At 39.3% G+C, this 26,000-nt stretch overlaps 2 protein-coding genes across 4 annotated transcripts in view; one reads left to right on the top strand and one right to left on the bottom strand.

The window, feature by feature from the left end:
* PSMD1 (proteasome 26S subunit, non-ATPase 1) overlaps nt 1-26,000 on the top strand; it is a 74,601-nt gene that overhangs the window by 16,099 nt on the left and 32,502 nt on the right. Inside the window, exon 16 of the mRNA XM_063338180.1 lies at nt 419-483. Coding sequence (XP_063194250.1) covers nt 419-483 — 65 coding nt within the window. The remainder of the gene's footprint in view (nt 1-418; nt 484-26,000) is intronic.
* On the bottom strand, nt 11,106-23,544 carry HTR2B (5-hydroxytryptamine receptor 2B). 3 transcript variants are annotated; one of them, XM_063338182.1, is made up of 5 exons: nt 23,082-23,544; nt 22,833-22,941; nt 21,498-22,138; nt 14,466-14,666; nt 11,129-12,374 (listed from the first exon to the last, which is right to left on the bottom strand). In XM_063338182.1, exons 3-5 carry the CDS (start codon nt 21,805-21,807, stop codon nt 11,494-11,496), a joined length of 1,392 nt encoding a protein of 463 aa, XP_063194252.1. In that variant the 5' UTR covers nt 21,808-22,138; nt 22,833-22,941; nt 23,082-23,544; the 3' UTR covers nt 11,129-11,493. The 3 variants fall into 3 exon arrangements, with proteins under 3 accessions (XP_063194254.1, XP_063194252.1, XP_063194253.1); XM_063338183.1 differs by lacking the exon at nt 22,833-22,941; XM_063338184.1 differs by lacking the exons at nt 14,466-14,666; nt 22,833-22,941; nt 23,082-23,544 and having other exon boundaries at nt 11,106-12,374; nt 21,498-22,592.

Genomic DNA, 26,000 nt, shown 5'->3' with positions numbered 1-26,000 from the left:
GTGATGAAAACTTTCTTTAATACCATGAGTAGAAATAACAGGGTTTTCTGACATTAGGATAAGCAGACTTTCAGCAAAAGAATATTCAATCTGGTAACACGAACAAGGAACTTATTAAAAAATAAAACATGATCCTAAAGTAGTTAGTAGTGGGTTTGCAGTGAATAGTCTATATAATGATGGGCTGGGGAAAAAAACAACGCCAGCTGTAGAAGATGATGCTCTTCGATAGGCTTGCAGTCACAGTGTATGGACAAGGGTGAGGCTGTTTCAGCTAAGGCTGAACGTGATTGTTAATTTTCTTTCTTTATAATCCTGTCTTCTTGATTAACTTGTGTGCCTGACACCTGACCTGAAATGTTGCGTAGTCCTCAAGTGTTTTCACTATATTCTGAATGTCCTGTTTTCCCTTTTGCAGGTGAGTGATGTAAATGATGATGTGAGGCGGGCAGCTGTTGAGTCACTTGGTTTCATTCTGTTCAGGTACAGTATCTTCCTTGGTCACTTCTACAGCCTTCAATTTGATGTCTCTTACATTTTCAGGAAATGTGTACGCTGCTGCTTTCACAAAATGACTCAATTGCTAAGTGAATGGAGGTTGAAAAGTCAAAAGATTGCGAATAAAACTTGGTTCAGAGTTGGAAGCCTTCCTTAACGTTCAGCAGATGCTTAATGAGCCTTTCAGTAGGTTTCCGGACTTACGGCTTAATTGTCTGAATAGAGTTAGATGAAATTGACAAATAGAATGAAAAGTTAATATTTGCAGGATTGAGAGTTAATTAAAAATTAAATATACAGTGCTTGTGCCAGGCCTCTTAAAGGCAGCAGTACTCAGACAAATACGTCTGCCTAATTGCTGTCTAAAACATTCCTGGAGGTTGTGACTTGGGTAAAAATAACCTGAAGAAGGATGTTGTTTTTTAAGTATCCATTGTTAAACCCTGACAGGTTATTGGGCTTATACTGTGGTGTTGTGAGCCCATCACAAAATAGTCATGATGTTTGCTTTCGTTCTCTAAAGTGAAATCTGCTGCTGAACTGGTATTTTGTAGTGCTCAGTAGTTTTCTGTAGTTCCCTAGGTAAGAGGTATTTGAGGGTTTTTTTAATTAGATTGGGGAAGGTTCCCCAAGGACTACACCTTTATCTGTTAATACAGTAATGTGTGTAATCCAAGCACTGAGCCAAGCTGCAGCCTTTGAGTGTGTCTGAGAGGAGGTAGTGCATGCTTGGCTCCGGGACTGTAATTTAAAAATCTATGCATCTTCACATTCTTTGGGTTAGTGGCAGTCTAAATTTATCCTAAAAAGCAGGATAAAAGGTGCTTAAAGCTGGTATTAAAAAAATGGGTTACTTGATATGACCAGTCAATTTGTCTTAACCAGGTTGTTCCTCACCTAGAAATTACTCTGCTCCATTGTGTTTTATTTAAAGCATATTCTGGCTGCAATTAAATGTAGTTTACAAGCAGAACAAATTCTCTCTGTGGGCAGCAGGCGTCTCCCAAGAGCTTCTGCTCTGTTGCTTTCAATGGGCACAGATCTTTCTTTGCTGCATAGTGATCTGAGTCTCTCCTGAAGCCAAAGGGTCTGTTTAACTGGCTTCTGCATCTGTGTACAGAAGGAAAATTCCATGCAGGCCTTCCATAGTTTCAGGCATCTTTTTTCCAAAAAGCACTTTTGATCTCCGATTTCAGCGTAATTTTTCTTTTCAACAAATGCAAAACAAAATTGGACATTGATAGCTCCTACCAAAATGAGGAGCTTTCAAGGCTCTGAGCTAAACCATTTACCATGTGCTGGCATCTTGTTGGAGCAAGACAGTTCTGGGCCTGTTCTCTCCATATCCAGCAATGAGGAAATGAGTTACATCATCTTTGACTCTTTCACCTGCTCTGCAGTGGTTCAGATCTTATCCTGCCTCTTCCCTTCCCTTTCTGGGGGGGTACAGTCCAAAACCTGCTTGCACAACAGGGAGGAATATTTCCCTGTAAATTCCAGTGTCTATTTGGTAGCAAAGGACTAATGCTTTTCAGTTGATTATCACTGGCTTCTGGAGGCAAAAGGCTTGTGTTAGGCTGTTGTAGTTGCTAACGCTTTTCACTTGATAACTGTCACAAAATATGCGATCAGTTGTTTTGCTTTAAGACACAGTTCTGGAGGGACCCCTTGGTTTGTCTAGCCCAGACATGCAGTAATGGAAGGGATTTTCTGCTTAGAGGGCCCCACAGATTACCCCCTGCATTATTCTCTAATTATAGTCCAAAAGCCGTGTTTCAGTTCCTGGAAAGAAATATCATCCATCGGTGTAGGGATCTAGAAGCAGGTTTTACATTTACCTTCCCTGTTTGCTGAAACTGCTAGTTAGCACTAATGGTGTGCTCTGGCCACCTCAACACCGCAGGTGTGCAGAGATGTAAAGAGCAAATGGGCTGTGACTTTGTCAGATTTCATGACTGAAATTACATCTTTTTCTTAGAACTGTTAAAGGTCACTAATACAGCATTGAATACTGGCAAGAGTCAGTGATCTGTCAGCTGTTAGGTATACAGAGCTTTTGGATGAAGGGTTTTCTGATGGATGATGAGCAGGTCTGTAACACAGTGGGCTAAGCCCCAGAAATTAACCTCGTCTTAAGTGAAGGAACAAGAATGAAGCTCCTGTGAGAAGAGGTCTCGTTGAATTCTTTGTATGTGGTTCCAGAAAGGGCTCTGTGAAGTCAGGGTTGAAATAAGAGAATAAATTTGTTTAACGCAGTCTACATTTTTCTTGGGGAGTTCTTGCCATTACAGTAGGGTCAAACATACTGAAGGTGTAAGTTCATCTGCTGGGTTGTACACTACAGCAGCAGGAGTATGCAAAGACTTGTGCTTCTGTCTGTTTCTCCTATAGGAATAATAAAATCCCTATAAGGTTGGAGGTCACACAATCAGAGGGTGGTAATTTCCTTAAAAACACCATAGGTAAACATGACAGAGCTCCTGACAGAGCTGAATACATGGTGTCACCTAGTTTGTTTTGTCCTTTTGTTACAGCTGTCTGTGAATAAATGTTCTTCCTCTTGGATTTGAACTAAAAGTGTCATAAACGTCACAAAGCCAGCTATTTTTGGGTAATACGTTTGCATAGCAGAACATTCTATAAGGCTTTTATGTCCTTGTTTACCTCTGTGAGTCTTCTGTGCTAGTACATACATGCAACCCTGTGTCCAAGCACAGCTTGGCTTTTATGGCTAGATTTAATGAAAGCAGCACAGTAACAGAGTAAAATGTGATAGAGCATAACGTAATACAACATGACATTTAATTTTTAAAGCAACGAGGTTTTGCTTTAACTTAAAGATTAACTTTTGTATAGTTTTTTTACCCTCTTTTTTAGGGGAAGTACTGCCCTTAGCATATAATTCCTTAAGAGAATTTCTATATTCCTTAACATCAAGTGAAAACAGTCTGTAGTTATGGCTCTCTTTAAATTAGTGTCAGTTGGGGTTTTTTTGTAACTGCAATACCTTTTGTCTTCTCAGATAACTAAAGAAATGTTAAAATGCACTTTCAGCAGTGTTCAGGAGTTTTCTTCCTACACTCTTTTCCAAAGTTGTCCTTGTTGCCTGGAGCAGAGGTGGAAAGTTGCAGAAGCAAGAATTTCACCAGCAGCATCACTAACTGTATTTGCTCAGCAAGTCCTGTGGTACTTTGAGGGTAGGCCACGTAAGGAACGCTTGATGGACTCTGTGCGTTGCTGAAAACATCAGCTATGGTGCAAGAGTTTTGAAGGGATTAGGGGAGCAGCGGTTAATGCTGCTGTAGCAGTTAGACACTTGGATGTTGGATGCGTGCTCGCCTTGCTGCATGAACGTCTGCAGGCGAGTCGCTCTAGGGAGCAGAGCAGTAGCAGTCATACTGCCTGAGCTGCAGAATACATTGTGGGCTCCTCTTCGTATAGCACAAAACTGACTTCCTTGCTCTGTTCTTGGACTCCCTAAAGCTTTCCCAGGGGCCATGTATGTGGAATTGAAGCTTGTTAAACAGCAGTGTTGCTGCTGTTAGTTCGGGTTTTGCTGACTGTTTAGAAGCAATCCACGCGTCTGCAGACTGGGGATTGAAAGCACAGCTTGCTGGCTGTAGGGCTTGGTATGGCTTTTTCCCCCCTCTCGGCTTAGTGCCTTACAAAAATTAGGCACTAGTTATGTATTTTGCGACTCATCATTTTCATGCTACTGTATTAAATTATCAGAAAATGCTCTAGTGCAAGAGAATTGTTTCAAAACTATCTCCTCCTTTCTTCCTCGTCACAGCTAGCAAGACAGCCGAAATGGTGCAGCATAAAAACCTGAGGCTTAAGCTTGAGATGTTTGGAGATTGCAGTGTGGATGCAGGGCTGTACAAGAAGCTGTTTTGTGAAATAGCAAGAAGAGAAATGATATATTGACTTGGCTACTGTAACATGCCTCTGTTCTCCCAATCCTGATAGTTTTGCCAGTGATCATAGATAGCGTACTTACCTTATTGTTGATGTTTTTGTATTAGTCCTCTTTCTACTAAAGTGGTTTATAAAATATTTATCATGACTGTTGGAAAACAGCATTTAAGGCGCTTGTGATTTCTGGTCAGCCTTTTTCTTTCATTAAGACTATTACGATGAGATGGAAAACACAATAAATTTAAAGTGTTTTACTTTTGAAAAATGGAAAAAATTATTTTTATGTTAATTTTTACTACTTTAGATCATGATTGATCTCTGTTAATATCACAGAGGGAGATGTGATTGGTTTATGTAGTCGGCTTTATTTTTAAATCGTTATAGGCTGGAGGAATGCTGCAGTCTTATCTAAACACTTCCGTTTAGATAGGAAATTAGGAGGTAGAAGTTTTATAGATATAACAAATCTGGTTAGGGAGAAGGCTTCAATGTGGGATGCAGCAGTGCTTGAACGCATGAGCTGGAAAGGTTTAATGCTCTCATTGCAGTTAAGTACAGGGGAATAAGAGCCATGAGGAAGCAGGACGTAAGTTGTGGGATGCTGCTTCTGCCTTGGTGCAATATTGTTGGGAAAAGGCTAAGGGCAGGAGAGGGAACATTGCAGCCTCTAGAGAGTCCCAAAAGGAAGATGTAGTCTCGGCTGATAAGTGTAGGCTACCCAAACATGGGGAACTCTGCATGGCTTATGTTCAGTTCTTCAGTTTAGGATGATGCAAGTGAAGTGGTAATGTTTCCTGCTTTTGTATTCTTTGTGTTTACATAGCCTTTGATATTTTAACGCTATATATTTGTTTTAAAGCAAACACAGATCAGATACTTGGATTTTGTTCCAGGAAGACTTAGGCAGTTTGCTTTCTTTAACTCCTACGACCTACCTTTATTCAGTAGGCAGATGGCAGATCTTCTGGGTAATTGAGTATGAGGCTAACAGTCACTCTAATGTGATCTGTACCAGTGACTTTTTCAGTGTATTAATTGTGAAGAAGAATAATTTAGTGAAACATACGTGCTTGTTAATTCTTCCATAGGAAAATTAAAAGGATTTTGTTTGCCCTCCAAACCTTTTTATCTTTGTCTTATTAATTCTTCCTGGGGGAGGAGAATGAAGGTCCCTTTCAGTGAAAGGTTAATAGTAACAGAAACCTTATTATAATCAGAAGAAGCCTTAGACTTTCACTGAAGTCTTTTTGGGTTTGAAAATGCCTTTATCTGCAGGTCTGAAACTGGAAACAGAGCTGTGTGTCTTCACTGACCAAACTGTAGTGCACTGGAGAAATCCCTCAGCCTCTCTGGCAAAACTTAATCTAACTTCTAATGAAAATCGTAGCTGTACAATCAGGTTGCACAAATACATTAATTGTTTCAAACAATACTATATGACATCTTGCATCGGTTCTTTCCCTGCTATTATTTTATCTCTGTTCTAGACTATTTGTATGCATGAGGTTTTACTTTGGAAAACAGCACTTGTATCACTTGAGCTTTTGAAAATCTCAGCAAGTGTTTTAACTTCCTACTGTAAACAGGAATGTCTACACAGATAAGTAAATTAATAAGATTGGTTTAAATCTGAGTTACTTCAGCCTAGCTTGCACCCTGCTGAAAACTCAAAAATATTCCTTCAGAAAGTCACTTGCTCCTCAGGGCCTAAAAATACTTCCTATAGTGCCTATAATAAGCCTATAAGCTTATCTATAAAGATTTTCAGATCACTGAATCAGTGTGCATGAGAAGAGGGAGAGAAACCGGTCTAGTATGTTCACATCCATACCTCTAATTCCAGAAAAATATTTTCAGTTTCTCAGATTATACACACTAAGGCTTTTTAACTGAGTAACAAAACATTTTAAGCAGTGTGATTGATAACTGAATTGATTGACCAAATCCTTGAATTTGCTTTAAAACTATGGTTCAGCAACTGAAGTTTCAAATTAAGTTATCAAAAATGCTGAGATTCTTTGAGCCATTAAATGAAGTCGATAAATTATTTTTTTTATGGCAAAAACTTTCTGTTCGGTTTTATTAGGGAATATCGATGTGCCTCTTGCAGAGTAAAAGGCTCATTTGTTGTGCAGAGTTTAATGAATTTGAAAATGAGTTGCTGTCACCTGTCTACTGCATTTGTCAAGAGGATCCTTCAGAGAGCAAGAAGCTCTTCATTTTTTAAGAGCGTGATGTTGTTTTTCAGAGCTTGGAAAGGGCCGCAATACCTGGATGCAAGGAATCTTAGATGTGGTTAGACAAATAGGGTTTGATATGAATTATTAAAAGTAAGAATACAAATGGACATTTCATCAAGCCGTCTTTCCTCTTTGAGTAACTAGCTTGCCATTTAAAAATGAAAAAACTTCCTTTCCTGTTCTGTAGGGCAAAAGCCTCTCTTTGCAACTGGAGAAAACAGTGTATCTCACGGGAACGGGCACTGGCAGTAAACACCATGGTGTCAAATCCCAAAGCAAGAATACGGAAGTTACTTCTCTCCTGACTGTTGTTTTTGCCATGTTGATGGTTACCTAGAGAGCCAAAGGGGAAGTGGAACAAAGGAGTGCTTCTTAGCAGTTTTACATAGGCATCTTTATCAATATGATGAAAGAAATCTAATGCTTCATGGTGATACTAAGTCAATCCTGAGAACTGGCCAGAACACTGGGACTCCTGGCTCCAGCTTGCAAGGCAAAGAGCCAGAAGAGCTGTGGCGAGTGTCCTGGCTCTTCGGGCTCCAGTGTCCCAGGTTGTTCAGTATGCCTTTACCAGGTTTACTCTCCTTGCATTACTTTACCTTTTAAGGTTGATGTTACATGTGGCAGCCTAAAAAAAGATTTAGGGCGTAATGCTTTTGCTTTTTCATACCAGCTTGCAGTGCTGTGGATTTTTCCACAATAAGAAAATGGTGTAGGAAAATGACATTTTCTGTGAAGGACCGTAAGAAATCAGTGTGCCTCTCGTGTGCTCGTGAACAGCTTTACAGCATCAGTTGCTCTTCTCAGTGCTTTGACTTCTGCTTAACACTGGATTTTTTAGCTGTATTTTGATGCATTTGAAAATTGATGCTGGTATGGCTGGATGCGATATGGTTAGGAAGAGTTTTTTACATGTGGAGAATACAAGATGAGTGATGAATAAATTTTTCTGCCTGCCTAAAAGTTTTCTGATAGAATCTGAACAGAAGACTTGCAGTTTATAGAACCCCAGTTGTTTTGGAACTGGCTTCACAAATTGTATTTTATATCACCACAGTTCAGATTAGCTGAATTTCTTGCTTCTCTTATTTTTTAGGGTGGCTTAGAGGTTGGGATTTTGTTTGGTTGATTTTGTCTGGGTTTTTTTGTTGTTTTGCTTGGGTTTTTTTTTAAGGTATTCCCTTTATTTGCATTTCAAGGCATTCATTCTGTTAGGCTTCAAACTCTATTATTTTCCTCTCTGCGAGACTGCTGAGTTGGATATATTTATAGGTAGTCCTTCTGTCCATGTCTGTGCTGTAATTTTTAATTAGATAGGCAGACAGAACATTGACTAAGTATCTCCTAATGTATTTTAAATAGTTACACACACCCCATACTTGTACCTTGTTATTCTAAAATGTATTTCTTCCCATAGTGCTTGTATGTTGCAGATCAGCTTTGGCTTTTGTTTGTCTTGCTTCTCTAGTAGTTTAAAAAGAAATGAAATGCACTAGATAAGGGTTTCTGTGTTCTTGAGGAAAGTTGAACTAGGTAACTGTGTAAGTTATTATTTTATGTAGCATATAGAGGCCATAGAGCTTGCCCGATGGTTGGCTTGGCATGAGCCGGATTCTGAAAGAATTGAGATCATTTGACTCCAGAGAAAGGAATGTCTTTTTTTTTTATTAAATGGGAAATGCATGACCCCTTTCCTCCTGTAAAAAGGACTTGTGTTCTGCTAGCAAGTGACTGCAATCCTTTTATCAATTATCATTTAGGCTGCTATCTTTATGAAGGAGGCTGGAAGCTATAGCAATGCTCTCACTTCTCAGCCAGCATGTAAAAATATATTTTATATATTTGTGCTACTTAAAGATGGTGCTTGTGGATGTAGCCCTGAGCATCCTCTCTCCCTCTGTCAGTACCACTGAGCAGTGTTGTCTTTAGTTACCATACAACAAACTTGTGCTTTCTTACAGTAGCTTGCAGTGACTCTGGATCTGCAAAAGATTGCAGTTTTCAATCATGTCTTGCTAATGAAGGTAATGTCTTTATTCAAATCTGTTCTTGTAGATACAGTTGCTAAAACAAGAACTCTGCCATCCCTTATGTTGTCTTTTTATTTCATAGTTCTGCATCTTCTCTTCATCTTTCTTCTCCCTCTGCCCTTATACTTTCCAAGACTCTTACCTGAATTCTTAGCTTGTTTGCTTTGTCAATGGACAAGCAATTTCTTCTTATGCTTAGCATGTTAAATGGAATGTACACCTTGATGATGTGTTTCTGTCTTTGGAGAAATTTCCTTTTTCTGTAGGAAGACTGGATTTTTGATTGGGCACTAGTCCTTTCAGTTGAGGTTTATTGTTGCTGACTAAATTGAGTAACTGGGACATGTCGAGCTTCTATTTATGATTAATAAAATTGAGAAATCTATGCTGTATTGACAAAATACGTCTTTGCTCGGTGACGCTTTTTCAAGGATTGTTTCCTGTTGGTGGAACCTAACCATTGACTATGAAGAGGCCTTGGAATTGTTTTCTGTGGGATGCTTACGGCAAATTACTCATCGTGTCATTGCTCGTTGCAGACTGACAGTTGTACAAGAATAGGGTCAGACAGAAGAGAACTAAATTACCTCTTGCTCTTTCCAGATGCTGTGGTGTTCCTGCTGCAAAGGGAAAATTTAAGTTGTAGCTGAAAGTTGATGATTGCTACCTGCTCTCTGAACGGGGTTTGTTTAATCAACATGGATTTATTTAGTAAGAGAGTTTTCAAAGAGGACTGCTTCTTGCTCTCTGGCTGCTGGGAAATAACCCCTCAAAAATGGTGCTGTGCCAGTTTGCCACTTGGTGTTACTCCTAATGAAGGCCAGTTCCTGCATTGCAAAAGATGCTTTTAATTTTTATTTTTATTTGTTCACTCTGTGCATGGATGTGATTGCACCTAGTTCCAAAGTGCCTGCTTTAAGTTAAATGAGACACTAGTCTGTGACGTTTTCAGCTACCTACCTGGAAGTTTTGGAGTTGTTTGGGTTTGTTTTATTCCTACTTCCTCCCCCCTTGAGCTTCGAAGTAATCTAGGTGTTATTAAAGGCTTTTGATTCTCAAATATTTTTAGATATAGGCATCTTTCACAGCTATAACAATCCATCAATTCTGGCTTTTAACTACAGGATCCTCCTAAACAGATTTTGATTAATGAAAGAAGAGTAAGAGCAGTTAGAGCTTATTCTAACTTAAGTGGGTAGTGACTATGACCAAAAAGGGGAGGAAGGAGACAAATTACTGTAAGTACCACAGAAGTATTTTTAATATTTTCTCCTGGAACTCTCTGGCAGTTCTTACATTAGGTTCTGTTTTGAACTTGCATATGTTTTAAATTAAAGATATATAAATAAATGTTGGAAGGACATGTTATCTTTAGTACTTTCTGTTCTGCGGATGAAAAAACCTAAGCCTTTTGCTGTACATAACTTTAGTGTATAACAAAAGAGTTCTGAAAACATTTAACAATGAAAACAAAGCCCAAGCTGAAAATTTTACTGTAAATTGAAACTATCAAAAAAAATGGTCAGGTGGCTGCTTACTGTAACAACTCCAGTACTTTGGGGAAATCCGATTTCCCTTCCCAAAGGGAGGTGGTCTGGAACAATCAGAAGCTCTTGATTACCCAGATGATAAATAGCTTTTACGGGTTGTGATCAACTATTCTTTCTGTGAATTTTGTGCTCTGATGGAAGACTTGAACATGTTTGAGAGTGCAGACTGGGACCTATGCCGTTAGTCCAATGAAATTGTTTTGAGATAAGATAAACTGTGAAAGCGTGGAGGTCTAGAGAGTAGTGTTGTCTCTGCTGTCGCTGAAATACTTGCTCTTATTTTCAAGTGAAATAGCTATTCTATCTGTGATTTTGGATGAGGGAAGGCTCTTACTGAAGTTCCAATGGTCATAAAAAAAGGAAGTTTGTTCATATAAATTAAAGGGATGTTCCAGGCACTGCCTGTCCTGTTGTACTCATGATCATTGATGTGCTATTCTTCTATTTTGGTTAAATGCTCTCATTTTCTTAGTATGAAAAGAACAAAGGGCAGTTTTCTGTGACAAGTCTGACAATACCAGGCTTATGTATATGTGAGATGAAATTTAGGTGGGTAAGAGATTCACACAGTAAAACTACAAAGAGATAATTTCAGCACATGGAATTTTTTCTCGCCCTGATATGAACCAGTTTCATCCTTGTGGAATGGGCACGTACACCTTTTGGTCTCTGGAACAAGTGATTTTGCTTGTGATACGCATACCCACAGAGAACAAGAAAAGCTCGTGTTTGGATACGCCGTCTCAGCAGAGGAATGTGTCTGTACAAGGCAACGCAGTGAGCTTGTGTGCTGTTTTGTTTACACAGAGTAAAGGTGGATTTAAATTAAAACCAGCAAGCTTGCATCCCCCTGCTAATTTCATTGTAGAGCATCAACCTACAGAGTGTTCTGTCTTCTTGCTAGAGTGAATGTTAAAGTAGTGTTTGTACAGAGATACTTTTCTTACAAAAATGTACTTTGGAGAGACTGAAGATAATGAGAACTGAAGTCAGATACTCAAACTGATTTAGCTTTTATTTATTTCCCTCTTCCTGTAGGCTACAGTTCTGCATTAGTCATTTCTCATGGAATGAAGTTGTGGTTGCCACTGTGGGCTTGGGGTTAAGGTAGAGGAGACTTTGGAAGAGGGGAATTAATATAAATTTATAAGCTATTGCTTGCATAAATAACAGAAAACAATAGTATTTATACCCTCTTATAGCACAGTTGCCTAGAATAATACATACAGTAATACTATGATATGATATGCCGTTCAACTATACGTAGCTGACTTGTTCTTCTGTTTTATCAACCTCGTTCTCTGTGAGCAGCAATGTATCCAGCAGAATGGCCGATGACGCTTGGATGGGTGAACTCCTCAGCCTCATTGGGCTCTGGTACATAATGGGGTTAATCCCATTTCTCATCCCATGCATGACAAAGAGCTTGGAATTTTCTGCCATAGAACTTCTGAAAGAGATCCTGCTGGAGCGCTTCCGAAGGGCCTTGATAGGCTTTGTGGTCCGATAGTTGCAAGTGATATACCTGCTGAAAGCCTCCCTAAATGTTTTGTTGAAGAGTGTATAGACAAGAGGGTTCACTCCTGAGGATACATATCCTATCCAAACAAATATCTCCATAAGCTTTTGAAAAACTTCTTTGTTGCAGGAGTTGCACAGAACTGAGCTTATGTTTGTTATGAAGAATGGGCACCACATCAACAAGAAAAGAAAAAATACAATCCCCAGAACTTTTGACGCCCTTTGTTCGTTGGTTATCGTTTGCATGGACTTCCTCCCAATCGTAGACGTTCTGCAGATAGGCATATCATTGGACAAAGTCTTGTCCGTTCTGGAGCCATTTAGCATGGCCACCTTTTCTGGTGAGGAGGCAGGTGTTGTGTCACGCTGAAATACTGTGGACACTGTTGACCAAGTGAAACGCTGAGGTGGCTTGTTGATCAAGTAGGCCTTCTTGCGTAGCACTTGGATTGTCAGAAAATAAGTGACTATCATGATAGCGAGGGGAATGAAGAATGCAGCCACTGATCCGTACAGAATGAAGTCATGAAAACGATCAGGCATCAGGACACAGGTGATATTTGTAGAGTTGCCATTTCCATCTTCAATGCCTCTGATAGGGATCGGAATAGCAATGCCTACAGGAGAAAAACCAAGTACTTCAGCATATGGTAATTGCTTGTAATCTCTTTTTGGGGCCTGAAGCCTCAGGGTCTCTATAGAAAGGTAGTTCCTGAGCTCTGCAGCAGGCACAGGATGGTGGAGAGAATATGAATTGTTGAGAGTATCACGTGCATGATCGGGCAAATAGTACTTTGTGAGACTTGGCAAGCTCAGCTTTAGCAGAGTGCCCTTTCTCAGGAGATTGGGCCTAACCCTCAGTGTTGAGGAAGCAGTATAAAGTTGCCAACTTCTCAAGTGTAAAAGACGTGAATTGCTTTGACTCTAGTTGTTAGACTTAGTATGGCTTTTCCTTCAGTGAAATGTGTTTCCCTAATGCCATCTGTTTTTTTTTTTTTCCCCAAGGTAACCTTTGCACTTTTTGAAGGGCAGTTCTGTAAATACATAAAACTTGTCTTTCCCTCGTATCTTAACCACATCAAGTGACTGGACGCAGACAGCTGATTTTTTTCACCCTGCTTGACTCTTTCATATATACAAGTAGTTAAATAGATGCCAGAATTATTCAGTGTGTGTTTGAGATGGATTTGTTGTTTAAATCTCTTGCATATTTAAGAGTGTTTAAATGAGGCTAGCTAGCTCTGTAATTCACCACTCGTTTTCAAAAAAAATGTTAGCAGTCTTGTCTTTTAAATGAATTTTTTACAACCGCTAAATTACAGTCAGCACTTAATTTGCCAGCAGTCTGACCTTACAACGAAAACAACAGGTTCCTTGCTGTCTGGTGAAGGTTATTTGTGCTATGTTTCCTGATACCCCTTAATGAGGTCTAGGGATTTACTGTATTCCTCTGCTACTCTGCTTACTGAAGTTGGTTGAAGGCGGCAAGAACTAAATGGTTTACCCTTCAGCCACTTGATCCCTTTCTTAATAAGAGGCACACCTTCAGATACAGCAAACATTTAAAATGAGGATTGAACGAAATTACCCTTTGATTTGGAGAAGCCCTGGCTCAGCTGCAGAGTACTTTTGTGTTGGATAAAAAAAGAAATGAAGAAGTACAGCACTGATTTATAACAAATCAGGCATTAAAAGGTCAACTTGTAAGTGTCTTGTCACGCTAACAGTTCCCTTTTTTTTTTTTTTTTTGATAAAGTAGAGCATCTTTTCTCCTATCCTCACAGCTCTCCCAGAATTTTTTTAAAGTTGGAATTTTTGGCTTTAGGCATGTATGTCTCGGCCAAGAAGGTGGATGTACCCATTCTCCTATGCATCATTGGTCTTAATCATCCAGAAGAATTTTGTTCTTTCTCTTGCATACAGAGCATACAGCACTATCCCTGTGGCTGCCTGCCGTGTGTGTTAAGTTACTTGAGTTAAATGTTTTCATCTTCTTAGCTCATTTAACAAACAGATTTATTTTTTTGTAAGCATTAAAGGCAGGTGAGATGCCACATCCACACCACAGAGATGCTAACATCATAAAAGTTTATACATTGGCATCCTTTATATACACTGTTTGGGGCTTGGTTTTGGTTTTGTTTTGTGGTTTATTTTTTTTTCTTAGAAGTTAGCCTTTCTATATGCTATGTTGCCAGTGCATCTCAGTCTTCGGTGTGACTATTACCAGACACTCACTTGTCTTTCAATCTTTGATATAAGTAATTAGTTTGGTTTTTTTTACTTGCTTCATGGGACAATTGTAAGGTACAGATTTTAGCAGCATCTGCTCGAGGCTTAAAATTGCATTTGGGACGGAATATACTGCCACAGCAACGTGAAATTTTGCTTTCCTGGGAGACATGCTATGCATGCAGATGTCTTCTGATTTTTGGACGTTTAGGACCGTGAAGAAGAGTGATGATTATCCCTGCTCGATCCTTGCCCTTTCTGGTAAGCCTGATAAGGAGCAGCGGTTCAGGCAGATTTTTATGATGGAGCTATGTATGATCCAAGAGGTGGACTTAGGCCAGCCCAGGTGTTAGGGTCTGCTAATCAATAGTACTTGGCCAAATTTCCCACTTTGCCCAGCTTTCACCTATTGTTTTGGACATGAAAAGTTTCTGTATTCCTTTTCATTCCTTTTCCATTCTCCGAGTCTCACATACCTATTGAAATGAGCCAAACCACGATGATTTTGATGATTGTTGTAGCCCATGAATTGTACTGACTAGCCTGGATTGGCTTTTTAATCGCAATATAGCGATCTAGTGAGATGGCACAGAGGTGCATGATGGAAGCTGTGGAAAAGAGGACGTCAAGGAACAGCCAGATAGGACACAAGGCAGTTGGAAAAGGCCAGGCATTGTCTGAAAGAGAACAGAAAACTCATTAGAATCTGAGCTTTTTGAGAGTTTTTGGCGTGTGGTTTTCCCTTGGCTTCAGAACCTTTGAGAAGTTCATTATCTGACAGGAACCGAGCTTTGCCACTGCCTCAGCTGGATTCGGTCTTATGTTTTAGTTAGGTCCTAACTGGCATGGTTGCTGCCATCATACTGGTCAGGCTGTTTGTGCATTATAAACCTTTCCCTGTCTTTTTGTTCTTTTTAGGTCATAAGTTCTTTGTGGCAAGGACTCTGGATAAAAAAGTTTTTAAAAAGTGGGCCATGACTGTGCTTGGTCTTTGTGCCCAGCTATTAAATGGTTATTTTCATCCGTGTCTTCTTGGTAGTCCTGTGATTCAAGGTTGTATTGAATGGAGGAGATAATGGGTCATAACCAATGTATTTGTCAATCACTGCAGAACCACGGTTGAATCTTAGTGGTGATTCTGAAGAATTTGTTCATACAGTTTTAAAATGAGTTTACTGTGTCCCTCGACCAGATACAGTTGAGCATTAATGTGGCAAAGCAGGGCTCTTCTGCCTCACTAATAGATTTATAAAAATCGAAGGGCTTTCATGTGCATCTTTTTGTTTTGGTTTGGTTTTTTTCCAAGATTGATGGCTTGGATTTTAGGTCTGGCATCTTGTTTCTTACAGTAGTTATGTGTCTTTATTGTTAATCTTTATAGCAAACATCGGGACTGTCAGCTGCATTGTGGCCAAGATAAAGGTTTGTAGTGTTCAACTATTCAAGGGGCTCATATTTTTGAGAGCTGTCTCTCCCCATCAATGTTTACAATACCAAATTGAATGAACTTTAATGAAACCCTGATTATTTTTTTAACTGCTTTATTTTCACTCACAAGTAGTTTGCATTGTAATCCAGTGCTAGCAGCGTTCAGTTTCAGATGCACCTTAGCGTTGTGTGTCTTTAAGAATGTTCTGTAGCCCTAGGGAAGAATGTGTGAACACAGAAGTTTTTTCTGTTTCTAATGGTAGAAGGTGATCTACTAAATAGATATTCTCCTTCCTTTATGAAATTCAGCTGTACTCAATCAGTAGGCACATTAATAGTATTGCCAGAGAAATCAGTTTTTTGTTGAATGACAATTAACGGGGGGAAGAAAAGGACATTTCAAACAAATCAGATTGGTTTTAATCTCTTTGCTCTGAATAAACAGATCTGCGTGCTGAGAATGCCAAATGAGCTGGGCTGTTGTAATGCCCAGTCTTATCAATGTGGTAACGTTGCAGTAGTTTGAGATTAAAACATTTTTTCATAGTGTGACTGATAGATGGAAATGATAATGGTGCTGCCTTGACTGGAATTATAAACTCCAGGGGATGGAAAAATTTATAAAGTCAGACATAGCGTGTATTTGTCTGCACTCTTACCTATGTTGGGAAACCTCGCTTGTTAAACAAAGGGAAGGGATGGATGGAGCCCTGAACTGAACCTCATCCATCCCCAAAGCTGTGAGGTTCTCCGGGTGAGGGTGAGGTAGGCAGTGTGGCAGAAGGGAGAGAGGTGGTCTGTTTCAGATTATTAACCAGTAAATTTTAGTATCTAGCTGCATATTTTCTAAAATAGATATCATGGTTGAAATTATGCTTCAAAGATTATCCTGTCAGGCAGGTATGAGAAAGCCGTGATTAGTATGTAACAAAAGGCTTACTCATATTTATTTTTTCTATCTACACTTTCAGGTGGCACTAAGGTATGGTGCCTTTCTGAACAAAAAAGAAAAAGTAAAATCAAAATGTCTTGTGGCTCATGCAACCAGCTGGGGGAAAAAAAAGAAAAAAGGAAAAAAATGGTTAAAAGAAATAATTATTTTGGTGGGCTTTAAATGTTTTTGCTCACTCCAGAAAAATAAGACTACTTCAGATAAAACATGAACAGCAGAAAGTGTATTCTGCATCTTGAAGGATGGCAGATAACACAGCTGGATTTCAAGTGAGCAGCTAATGCTTCTGTCGAGAGTACTTACATGCTGCTCCCTGGATTATAACTGCTTTGCTTTCTGGAGAATTGCAGTGTGATAAATTCTTTCCTTTTGTAGTTAATTTACTTTTTGCGGGAGAAAACCATCAAATATTTTGCAACAAAAAGCTCTTTTCCTTCTAAATACAGATGCATTTAAACAGCTATCTGCAAAGCAACCTTGTATGTTTTTATGAGTTGTAAGAGGTTTTGTTAGTTGATATGTGCAACTGAACAGAGAAAAATCTGTCTTCTCTTTATTTTTGTCCGGTTCTGAACTGGGTGCAGAAGGCAGTAAGTTATCACATTCATGATTATAGCATTATGTGCTATTATATTTGTGTGTATGAGATGATGGGGTTTGTCGAAACAAAATCAGAGTAGTCTTTAAATGCAGTAGCTGATAAGAGGTGAAGAATACGGTTATGACTTCAACAAAACAAATATTGTGAACTGATACCCAAGAGTCATGTAGTTGTCTAGGATTCATACTGTGGCGTATTTTGCTTTTACTTATTTTGGTTGGTTGGTTACACCTGTGCAGGAAGCTCTGTGCCTAAGCGTTTGAGATTTTTGTGCTTTCCTGGTGGTGGTGGTGTGCGTGTGTCACTGTTGGCTTATTCTGTTAGTTTGGGAGTAGGGAAAAGATGGAATATTAATTTCCCCTCAGGACTCAGAAAGCACCTCTGGCCCCTGAACATGACAGTGACCTGCTTTATAATTTGGACTGAAGGTAAAATGAGTATGTCCTGCCAAGCGGTGATCTGAAGCCGTTAGCAGGTCATGCTTAGTTTGGATTGTTAACAAGTTCTGATTATCCTGGTGTAGCTCCACGCTGGTGGAGCAGACCAAAGCATTTTCTGGGCTGACAGATTTTCCACCTTCTTTTTCATTGGGAGTTGAAATGCTGATTTAAATAAGCTAGTGGACTGGATTTTAATTTATTTATTTTTTAAATGCCTAGATTACATGACAAACGTGCCTGCCTGAAAACTTGTCTGGTTTCTCCAGCTGTCAGGTGATATAAGATAAAAAGATATTCCTCCTTCAAACAAACCTTGCCTCGGATCCTCCCAGCTGCAGCAGTGCTGCTGTTGCAGGTTATTTTCCTTATTTTGAGTCAATACAAGATAAAATACATGTTTTAAGATTGGGTTTGCACCTTAAGAGAAGTAAGACGGGCTTTTATCATAGCTGTCTACCCTTGATTAATCTTTATTTAAGAAAAGCTTTATTTGTAGGAAATACCTTGGAAATGTGTAATCCTTAAAACAAAGTACAGTATAGAAGAGCTGCTCTTGCTGTAATCCAAAAGGTTTTCTGAAAGCTTGAGAGAAAGCACTGCTTGTGTACATGTATGAGCATGATTGAGAGAGATCTTTAAATAGCTGTGGAAGCCGTTTGTTCTTCTGCTGTAGGGGCCACTGACACGTGTTGCCTGTAAAGGATTTTGTTGCTGTTAGGTAACGACGCTTTTACCGAGATGGAAATTGGATATTTTTAATCACTAGCTGACTTAAGCCCAGGCTTCAGTCTTCAAATGGGTGTGCGGGCGTGGGGTTCACCCTCCTGTCGGTGGTTCACCCTCGTGGGCTGCCCCGGCCCGGCATTTCCAGGCTGGTGTCCTGCTGTCTCACCGCCATGGCTGCCTGCCTTTACTTCTCAGCTACAATAATAGTTTCAACAGTAGATGTTCACTGTCACGTAGTTTTTTTTAAATTTAGCTAAAGTATTTATTTTTTTTATTAGAGTTGCTTTGTGAGGAATAAACCTTTGTTTTCTTATTTATCTTTAGATTTGAGATTTTTAGAAAGTAGCCATCAATTAAAGCCGTTTTCTCTGGTAGTTTCCACAAGCAAGAAGGAAAAGCCTTGCTGTCCATCATCAGTAACGGGGAAGATTAAGATAGCAGTTGCTTGTGAGAGATTTTTAAAATAATGGTTTGCAGCCTAGGACGGTCAGCATTACCTTTTGATTATTAAGTGGATGAATATGAGGAATAGAGAATACATTTTGCAAGATGGTACATGCCCTGTTTCCAAGTAACCCACAGCCCACCAGGCTGGGGACAGCCCACTTCTTCCTGCTGCAGGCTTTGCAAATGAGAGGATCTTTCTTAAGTTTATTTGCTAATTTCACTAGCGGGTGAATAGCAACAGTTTCGCCTTCCTTCAGTAGTTCTGAGTGTTAAAAATTTGGATAACACTTTTGAAAGCTAGATTTCAAAGAATGCCATTATTTCATAACATGCCTTCCTTTTTTTGGCAGAAATGAGAAGAATTTAGCAAGCAATAAAAGCAATGAACTGTTTGTATATTCTGACACTCGCGCTCCTAAATTAAAACTGCAGTGTGTAGTCATACCAGAGAACATTTTGGTTGCTCTGCTGAGAATAAATCACCTGCTGCTCATGGTATTATACCTGTGAGTTACAGACACACTTGTTTGTTTGTTTATTTTTAAAAGGGGCACCTCTTTGTTCCAGAGACAGACTGTTTCTGAAGATTTTTTGTAAGTGTACCATCAGGGCCCAGAGATAGTATCTATAGTAGCTTTTGAATTTGAACGCTCTGTGACACATTAGTTTTTACTCAGGATCATTTAATGCGACTGTATTTTAGTTTACACCTTTTCCCTCAAATATCCTCCACCTAATTAGATACCAGTCCCAAATCGGAAGCATAATATTTGTATTCTGTATCTAGAAACTGCACCCAGCTATTTCATTATTATGGAAACATTCCTGTGTGGAATTACCAGGAAGCTGTATTTAATTTGCTCTCTGGCTATCAATGATTATTCTGTGTTCAAGTAGTTATCTGGCTAATGTAGCTTCAAGATTTAGACTTGTTGTGTATTTAAATGTCTGCTGTAGCTTCATTCCAGTAACTCCGCATGTTTTGCTCATGCTTTGAACTTCTATAAACACCTCAGCATCTTATACCAGTCAGTGAAGAGGCAAAGCAGTTTTTCCGGTTGATTGCCAAAGAGGGCTTTATATGCAAGAAATTTCAGCTTCAACGACTGCTATGTGAACGGCTGCTCACAGTCTTACTTAGTTAATTATAACTAATTTTGCTACTTTCTTGTAAATTTCACGCAACATGAAAGATGCTTTTGTTTGACTTTTAAATTGAGATTCCTAGCATGCTTTAAACTGTTGTAACCAGGGTTTAGCACTGGATTAATTGAGAGATTAAGGAGCAATAGTCTTTTTATAAAGTTAAAAAGAAAAGATTTATTAGTCTAGCAAAATGAAAATAATATAAAAATTGAAAAACCTCCACCACCACAAAAAAAACCTCCACAAAATCGAGAACTTGCCTTCCCTTTGTATTGATTGCTAGTTTAATACTAGTGCTTTTTACTGTTAGTGATTTTAGTTTTGTTGTTAATGAGGCCTTTGGCAGGAGCTAAGCAGTTACTGTGCCTGTGTGTAAGTATGTATAGACATATTTCTTGTCTCTACACACACATGATATACCAAGCTTTTTTTTTATAAGTGGCTGTGTTCTTTTTCAACATTTATTCTTTTTTATTATTATTTTTTTCAACACTTAGTCTTCTTTTTAGAAACTGTTGCTTGAAAAAAGACTATTTTGTGATATCAAGGCTGAATTCTGACCTCCATTTTGTACCTCTGTTTAGGGAGAAGCAGTCTGTAATACACAGAAATCCAGTCTCAAGGCATTTAGTGAATAAACACATTTGTTAATAAAGTGATACCAATCTTCTGCAGCAAACAAAAGCTACTGATGGCCCTTCTGAAATAAAGTTTATGGTTGTGTTTGCTTGTTGCTCAGGCAACTCTTCGAGATCTAGCATAGGAAAAATGAACTCCTGCAGCCTTTCATTATCGAGGGCCCAGTGCTATCTATACCTTAAAGCTAATTGTGTAAATCTGTAAATTTATTGAAAAACCCACCTGATGCTGATTTTTTTTTTCTATTTGTATGATACGAAAACAGACCATTTAAAATGTATCCTTAAAGAAACTTCAGGAGTAAAAGAGAGAGACTTTCCCATGGAGCTGTCTCTGACTAGCTGTCAAAAGCAATATCTGAAATAAAGCTGGGCATGAGAGAACATGAAAAAGTCATATTTTTTCTGTAATGACTAACCAGAAAGAAAATGTTACACCCAATGTGAGTTCATGTAAAAAATACCTTATTTTATTCCGTATGAATGATAAATCTGAGTCTCAAACATTAGGTACATGGATTGAGGCTCCCTTGGCTTGACAGATGAGTTAATTCTTTGGGACACTTGATGAACCTGCCGCTTTCCCCAGGGTGGGAGAAAATCAGTTTCTCTGAAACTGACACTGGTGAAGTTTGTTGTCGCTGATGGTGCTAGGGACCATCTCCGACTGCTCATGGAGCTTGGAGTCAATACTAAGGTAAAATCAGATCCCTGATTCCTAGAAAGTTTAAAACCCGTTCAGTGTACTGAACGGATACCTATCCTTCATTTTTTGACATAAGACTGCCTGCAATTAGTGTAATATGCAATAGAACAGATACCAACATTGTGCTGTTGTTGTTAAAAATAATATTCCACTGTACAAAATGTAATTTCCCATGTCCAGCTCCAATTTAGTATCAGTTCTGAGTCTCAGGTGATTTTTTGAATGGTTTGGTTTAAAGGAAAGAATATCCATAGTGGCTACACTTCCCGTAAGTACATTAAGCTATATTAAGGTGAGAGGGAGAGAAGATTTAGCAGCCCTCATCCAAGTGATTTTTAAAATCGTAATGGTGGAAAGCAAACAGTTTTTCTCTCCAAATTGTACCCCATATGCTAGCCTGATGAAACAAACGCGCTGTACTTACCAAATAATATTATGAGAAGGGCAATCGGCATCACAAACAGACCCACGAGCAAATCAGCCACCGCCAAGGATGTCAAAAAGTAGTTGGTAGCATATTGCAACTTTTTCTCCAGAGACACTGCCAGTATGACAAGTATGTTCCCCCCAATGGTGGGGATTATCACCAGGAGGATCAGTAAAGCTGCCCAGCGCACTTTGTTTCCTTGTTCGTCACTTGGGGAGTCCTGCTTGGGTTCTGCTGTTACTGAGAGAGGCGACAAAGATCCATTGCCAACTCCAGACCCGTTCAAGAAATGCAAAGGGTAGGACATTTTTGTGTCCAGCAGAATGTATTCAGGAGCTGTGTTTTGCGCAGTAATTGCATACGGTGTAAGAGTTCACTGTTCCTCTGTGGTCCAGGATGGTCCTGAAGAAAGGCCAGCATGGTCAGTATGGTAGACTGGTCATCTGCTATTTTGAGATACAGTAACCATGTCCAAGGTGGTATCCAAATTTTTTATCCTGTGCTTTGCTGGGCGTGATTAAGTCTTAAAAATGAAAGTCCTGTCTTGTGTCCATCCCTGGTTGGTGGGGTTCAGTGGTTTGGTCTCCCCTTTATAGCAAGGTCCAGGTTTCAGAAGATTCTAGGAGACAGTTCAATAGCTGTAAAAAGTAAGCAGCGCATGAGCTTCCTCTCTTTTTTTTTTTTTTTTTCTACAGCAGTAAAAAGAGATAGATGAATTTGGATGCCAAATGGTTCCCTTTAGATACAGTGTACGTAGATTTGCTCTTTCTAAGTACAAACTGATGCAAAGGCAGATGCTGGCGTTGTGTATATGCAACTCCTCCTCTCCTGAGTGTCTAGTCTCTGGCAGCGTGTGCGTAGGCAGGCGGCAGTTCCCATATTTCCCCTTATTAAGAATCCTATTTCTCCGTAGAGGGACACCCCAAAAATATCTTCAGAAATGATGTATGAGGTTTCCGTTTTAATGCCTACAGTTCCTAATTTGTCAGGTGAAAGTCAGGAAGCTGTAGACAATAAAACACTGGTGACTGTCTCAAGGGGACCGTAAAGATTTCTGGAACTGAGCCATCTAAATTTACCCATTACTCGGAGGGGGGGTGAGTAAACTGCTTGTTTTTGTAATCTGAGCAGGGCTTTTATTAAGCAGAGCCTTTTCGCTCCCTCTCTCTTTCTTTTTTTCTCTCTGTCTCTCTTAACTCTGCTGAAGGCTTAACGCTTACATTTCCCCCTTCGAGCAGAGACTAAAACAGCTGTCACGGCATTCAGCTGAACGAACGCTCAGTTACTGAGAAGATTTGATGTGTTGCAATTTTCAGGTGAAGAAAGCCTTACCTTTTTCTCTTGCATTTTAGTAGAGTTCACTTTGCACCCAGCAAGATCCTTTGTCATTTTCTTTTTCATCACACGGTGGATTTTAAGATAAGATTTTTTTCACTGCTTTCTGGAAAGCAAGTTGTTCATTTGGTTTTGGTTTTTATAATTTTTCTAAAGCTTGTCTCCGTGTGTGCTTTTGTTTAGCACTTCTGTTTCTTCTAACACCAAGATTAAGAATTTCTATTTTGGGAAAACTGTATTTCTTACCCGGGTATTTTCTCCAACTCTTGAATGGAGGAGAAGAATCTTTCTTGCCACATTGAAAAAAGACAGAAATACGGTTGTGTTCTTTTTTTTGCTGTCCTTTTTCTTCCATTCTTCTGATGTTTTTACTTAAGCGGTTAGCAGGGTCCTTGTGCAGTTTTCCCTTTGTTGATTAGCAAAGCTTTTGGTCTGCTGCTACCCTCGTTTGTTGATCGACTCATTCCAGTGTATCCAGCTCCAGCGCTTGAAAAGCAGGGAGGTAAATGAGTGGGGGTTTGGCTGGAAGAGAGCCAGAGAAGGTTAATTGATTCAGTGCTCCAGCACTATCATGTGTGCTCCTTGTGGCTGTATCAGGATGTGTGGATCCTGTAAACGACCCTTCATGCTACAGTATTGTAGCTATATCCACCATAGCGTGCCTATGCCTGCGCCCTCGCTCGCTCTTGCTCGCTCGATGGAAGCACAGTTAACCCTAAAAAGTTCTGCTGCCCTGTAGACACTCCAGGTTGTTGGGTTTTTTTTCTGGACTAACTCTATAAAAGGATTGTCTAGCACGCTATTTTAAGTGTGTGCGCTGTTACTTTAAATCTTTCTTCATGCAGCTGCTTTTTATTATCATGAGTATTCTCTTCTGTTACCTTCCAACTTTTGGTCAGATGCGTGTATGTCTTATAGTTCCACATTAAAATGGAAGTAGAATTCACTTCCAAGGGCATTAGCTGGACAACTGTGTCAGAGGGTCCTTGAGTTTAAGGCCAGAAGAGACCATGAGATCATGGTCTGACCCTCTGTGTGTCACCAGCCATTACATTCCATGAATTGCTAGTGCTCACCAGGCTTGAGCAGGGAATTGGGTTCTCAGTGAACTGTGAATCACCTTATATTTGTTTAAAAAAAAAATAATTTAAAAGCATTCATATCTTTAGGCTACAGCTACTTTGGGGCCAAAAAGAGAAAGCTGCTGCCAGAAATTAATAGAAAGGCTTGTGTTCAGATTATACAATAGAATTTCCAGCAAAGTAGTTTTCACTTGTTCCTTATTTTTCCTGTTTAGAGTAAACCTTTGGTGAGATTCCATGCCGTATTCATTTGCAATTGACTTTTGATATCTTTTCTTCTTCAGAAAAGTATATATTAGGTAATAAAGATCAATCCAGCTGTGGTAATTCTGTTTCCTTATCTGACCACCTCTCCATTGTCAACCCTGACAGTACCGAGAGAGAACAGAGCATGTGAAAACACAAAAAAAAGCAGAAATCGAGAGAAGGCAATACTGTATTGGGCTAATGAACATTTGGATTCAATTTTCCTGAAGTTCAACTATGTCTTATCGACTTCTGTTTTATTTTATAAATCTTGAAGTCTCTCTGGGTGTCAATCTAACTGTACTTGAAGTCTTTACCAAAATTTCCATCGGATTAAATGCAGCCAGTGTTCACTCTTTCTTATTGTACAGATGAAGCTTGTTTTCCTTCAACATTGACACTTGAGCTATTTTTTTCCTTGGTGAAAGGTGGCTGGAATTATTACTGTTTTCTGGAGATGGAGCTATTGGCAGTATGTCTGCATCATAAATGGAAAAAAAAAATGTTCCAGCGTAAAACCACCAAAGTATAGTAAAAGGTAGATTAATCCTTTAACTTCAGTGGTCTACTTGTGCGTGTATGTCACGTGCAGATCTTCACGTCACATCTCTGAATTTAAAGAACAGAATTAAAAGTTGTGGGGAAGAAAATAGGCAATGCATCTATCAGTACCATCTGTTAATCATCAGCATCAGTTACTGATGCAAGCCTGCATTGGAGCTTAAGCATTATCTTGAAAGAGGCTTATTTATTTTTTTTTTACTTTTCACATTTTCTCTTTCACAGCACAGTAGACACCACCCCTCAATCACTTCAGTGCGAGGAAAGTATCAGAGTTACAGAAGTGTAATTTTGTCAACTTGACTTCTGTATTACCCATTTATAAATTTTCTTCACAGATCTTACAGCCCGAGAAGCTTCACTGTTGGCTTCTGCAGTAAAGAGTTGGTTTGCTCGAAGTGAAAATCAAGTGTCCCCACTTCTCTGGAATGCCTCAGTGGATGTTATAATGTCATTTATATGACAAAATCATCTCTATAGCCACTGGAAAGGCTAAATTAAATAAATCGGGAGGGGGGAGGCACCTTGACGAAGCACCAGCTGAAAGCTGTACTGTTGCCTGCAGATTGCTCTGATGAAAGCTGTATAAACGCATTCATATCTAATTGAAAAGGAAATGATTTTTATTTCTTTTTTTAAATACAGATGAGAACAGAGTTTTCTGAGGAACTTGCAGAGGAAGATGATAAGAGTTTAGTTGCGTGTAGGCTTGCATAGCATATATACCTAATTGGTGCATTGTTTCATTTCAGATGGCTAGAAAACTTACCTGCCTTTTGTGGTGGTTTTTTTGAACTTTCCCAGGTTTTAATAATTTCTGAGAAACGCATGCTCTTTTGTATCTATTACAGATCTGCAGCAGGTTCTTCACTGCCTGCTTCTGGCCAGGTTTTTTGTGCAGGTCTCTGCTCTGCCCCCATGTGCAGCTCCACTCCTGTGTTAATGATGATAAACCTTAAATCTTGCTAGATCCTACTCTTGGTCCACCGTAACCAGCATATTTGGACCATGCATAGATATTATTTTTTTTCCCCACCTCTTGCTGTTATTTCTGTTTTTAAATTGCCAATACTATTTTATTTGAATAGAGCCACGTCTACATTAGACGTGAGCTGACACTGGTGACAGTGTTGTTCAGTTGGTGCTTGTCCCTCAGGATCATCTGCTGTGCCTCTTGGCAGCACTTGGCCTCAGCCTCCTGACAGTGGGAGGCCTCCTAGAAGTTCTCATTCTTCAGCAGCTCTTGCTTAGGCAACCAGGAGGCATTTCAGAGAAG

Source organism: Chroicocephalus ridibundus, chromosome 6 (assembly GCF_963924245.1).
Source record: "Chroicocephalus ridibundus chromosome 6, bChrRid1.1, whole genome shotgun sequence".
NCBI lineage: Eukaryota > Metazoa > Chordata > Aves > Charadriiformes > Laridae > Chroicocephalus > Chroicocephalus ridibundus.
This window is presented reverse-complemented; position numbering and strand designations above follow the sequence as displayed.

Excerpts from the sequence above, each read along its gene's own strand:
- HTR2B (XM_063338182.1), bottom strand. The coding sequence starts at position 21,807 with ATGTCCTACCCTTTGCATTTCTTGAACGGGTCTGGAGTTGGCAATGGA. Across the intron at positions 14,667-21,497 it reads CCTTCTCATAATATTATTTG|ACAATGCCTGGCCTTTTCCA; the intron begins GTAAGTACAGCG and ends GTTCTCTTTCAG. Across the intron at positions 12,375-14,465 it reads GGTTTGGCTCATTTCAATAG|GCATTGCTATTCCGATCCCT; the intron begins GTATGTGAGACT and ends TTTCTCCTGTAG.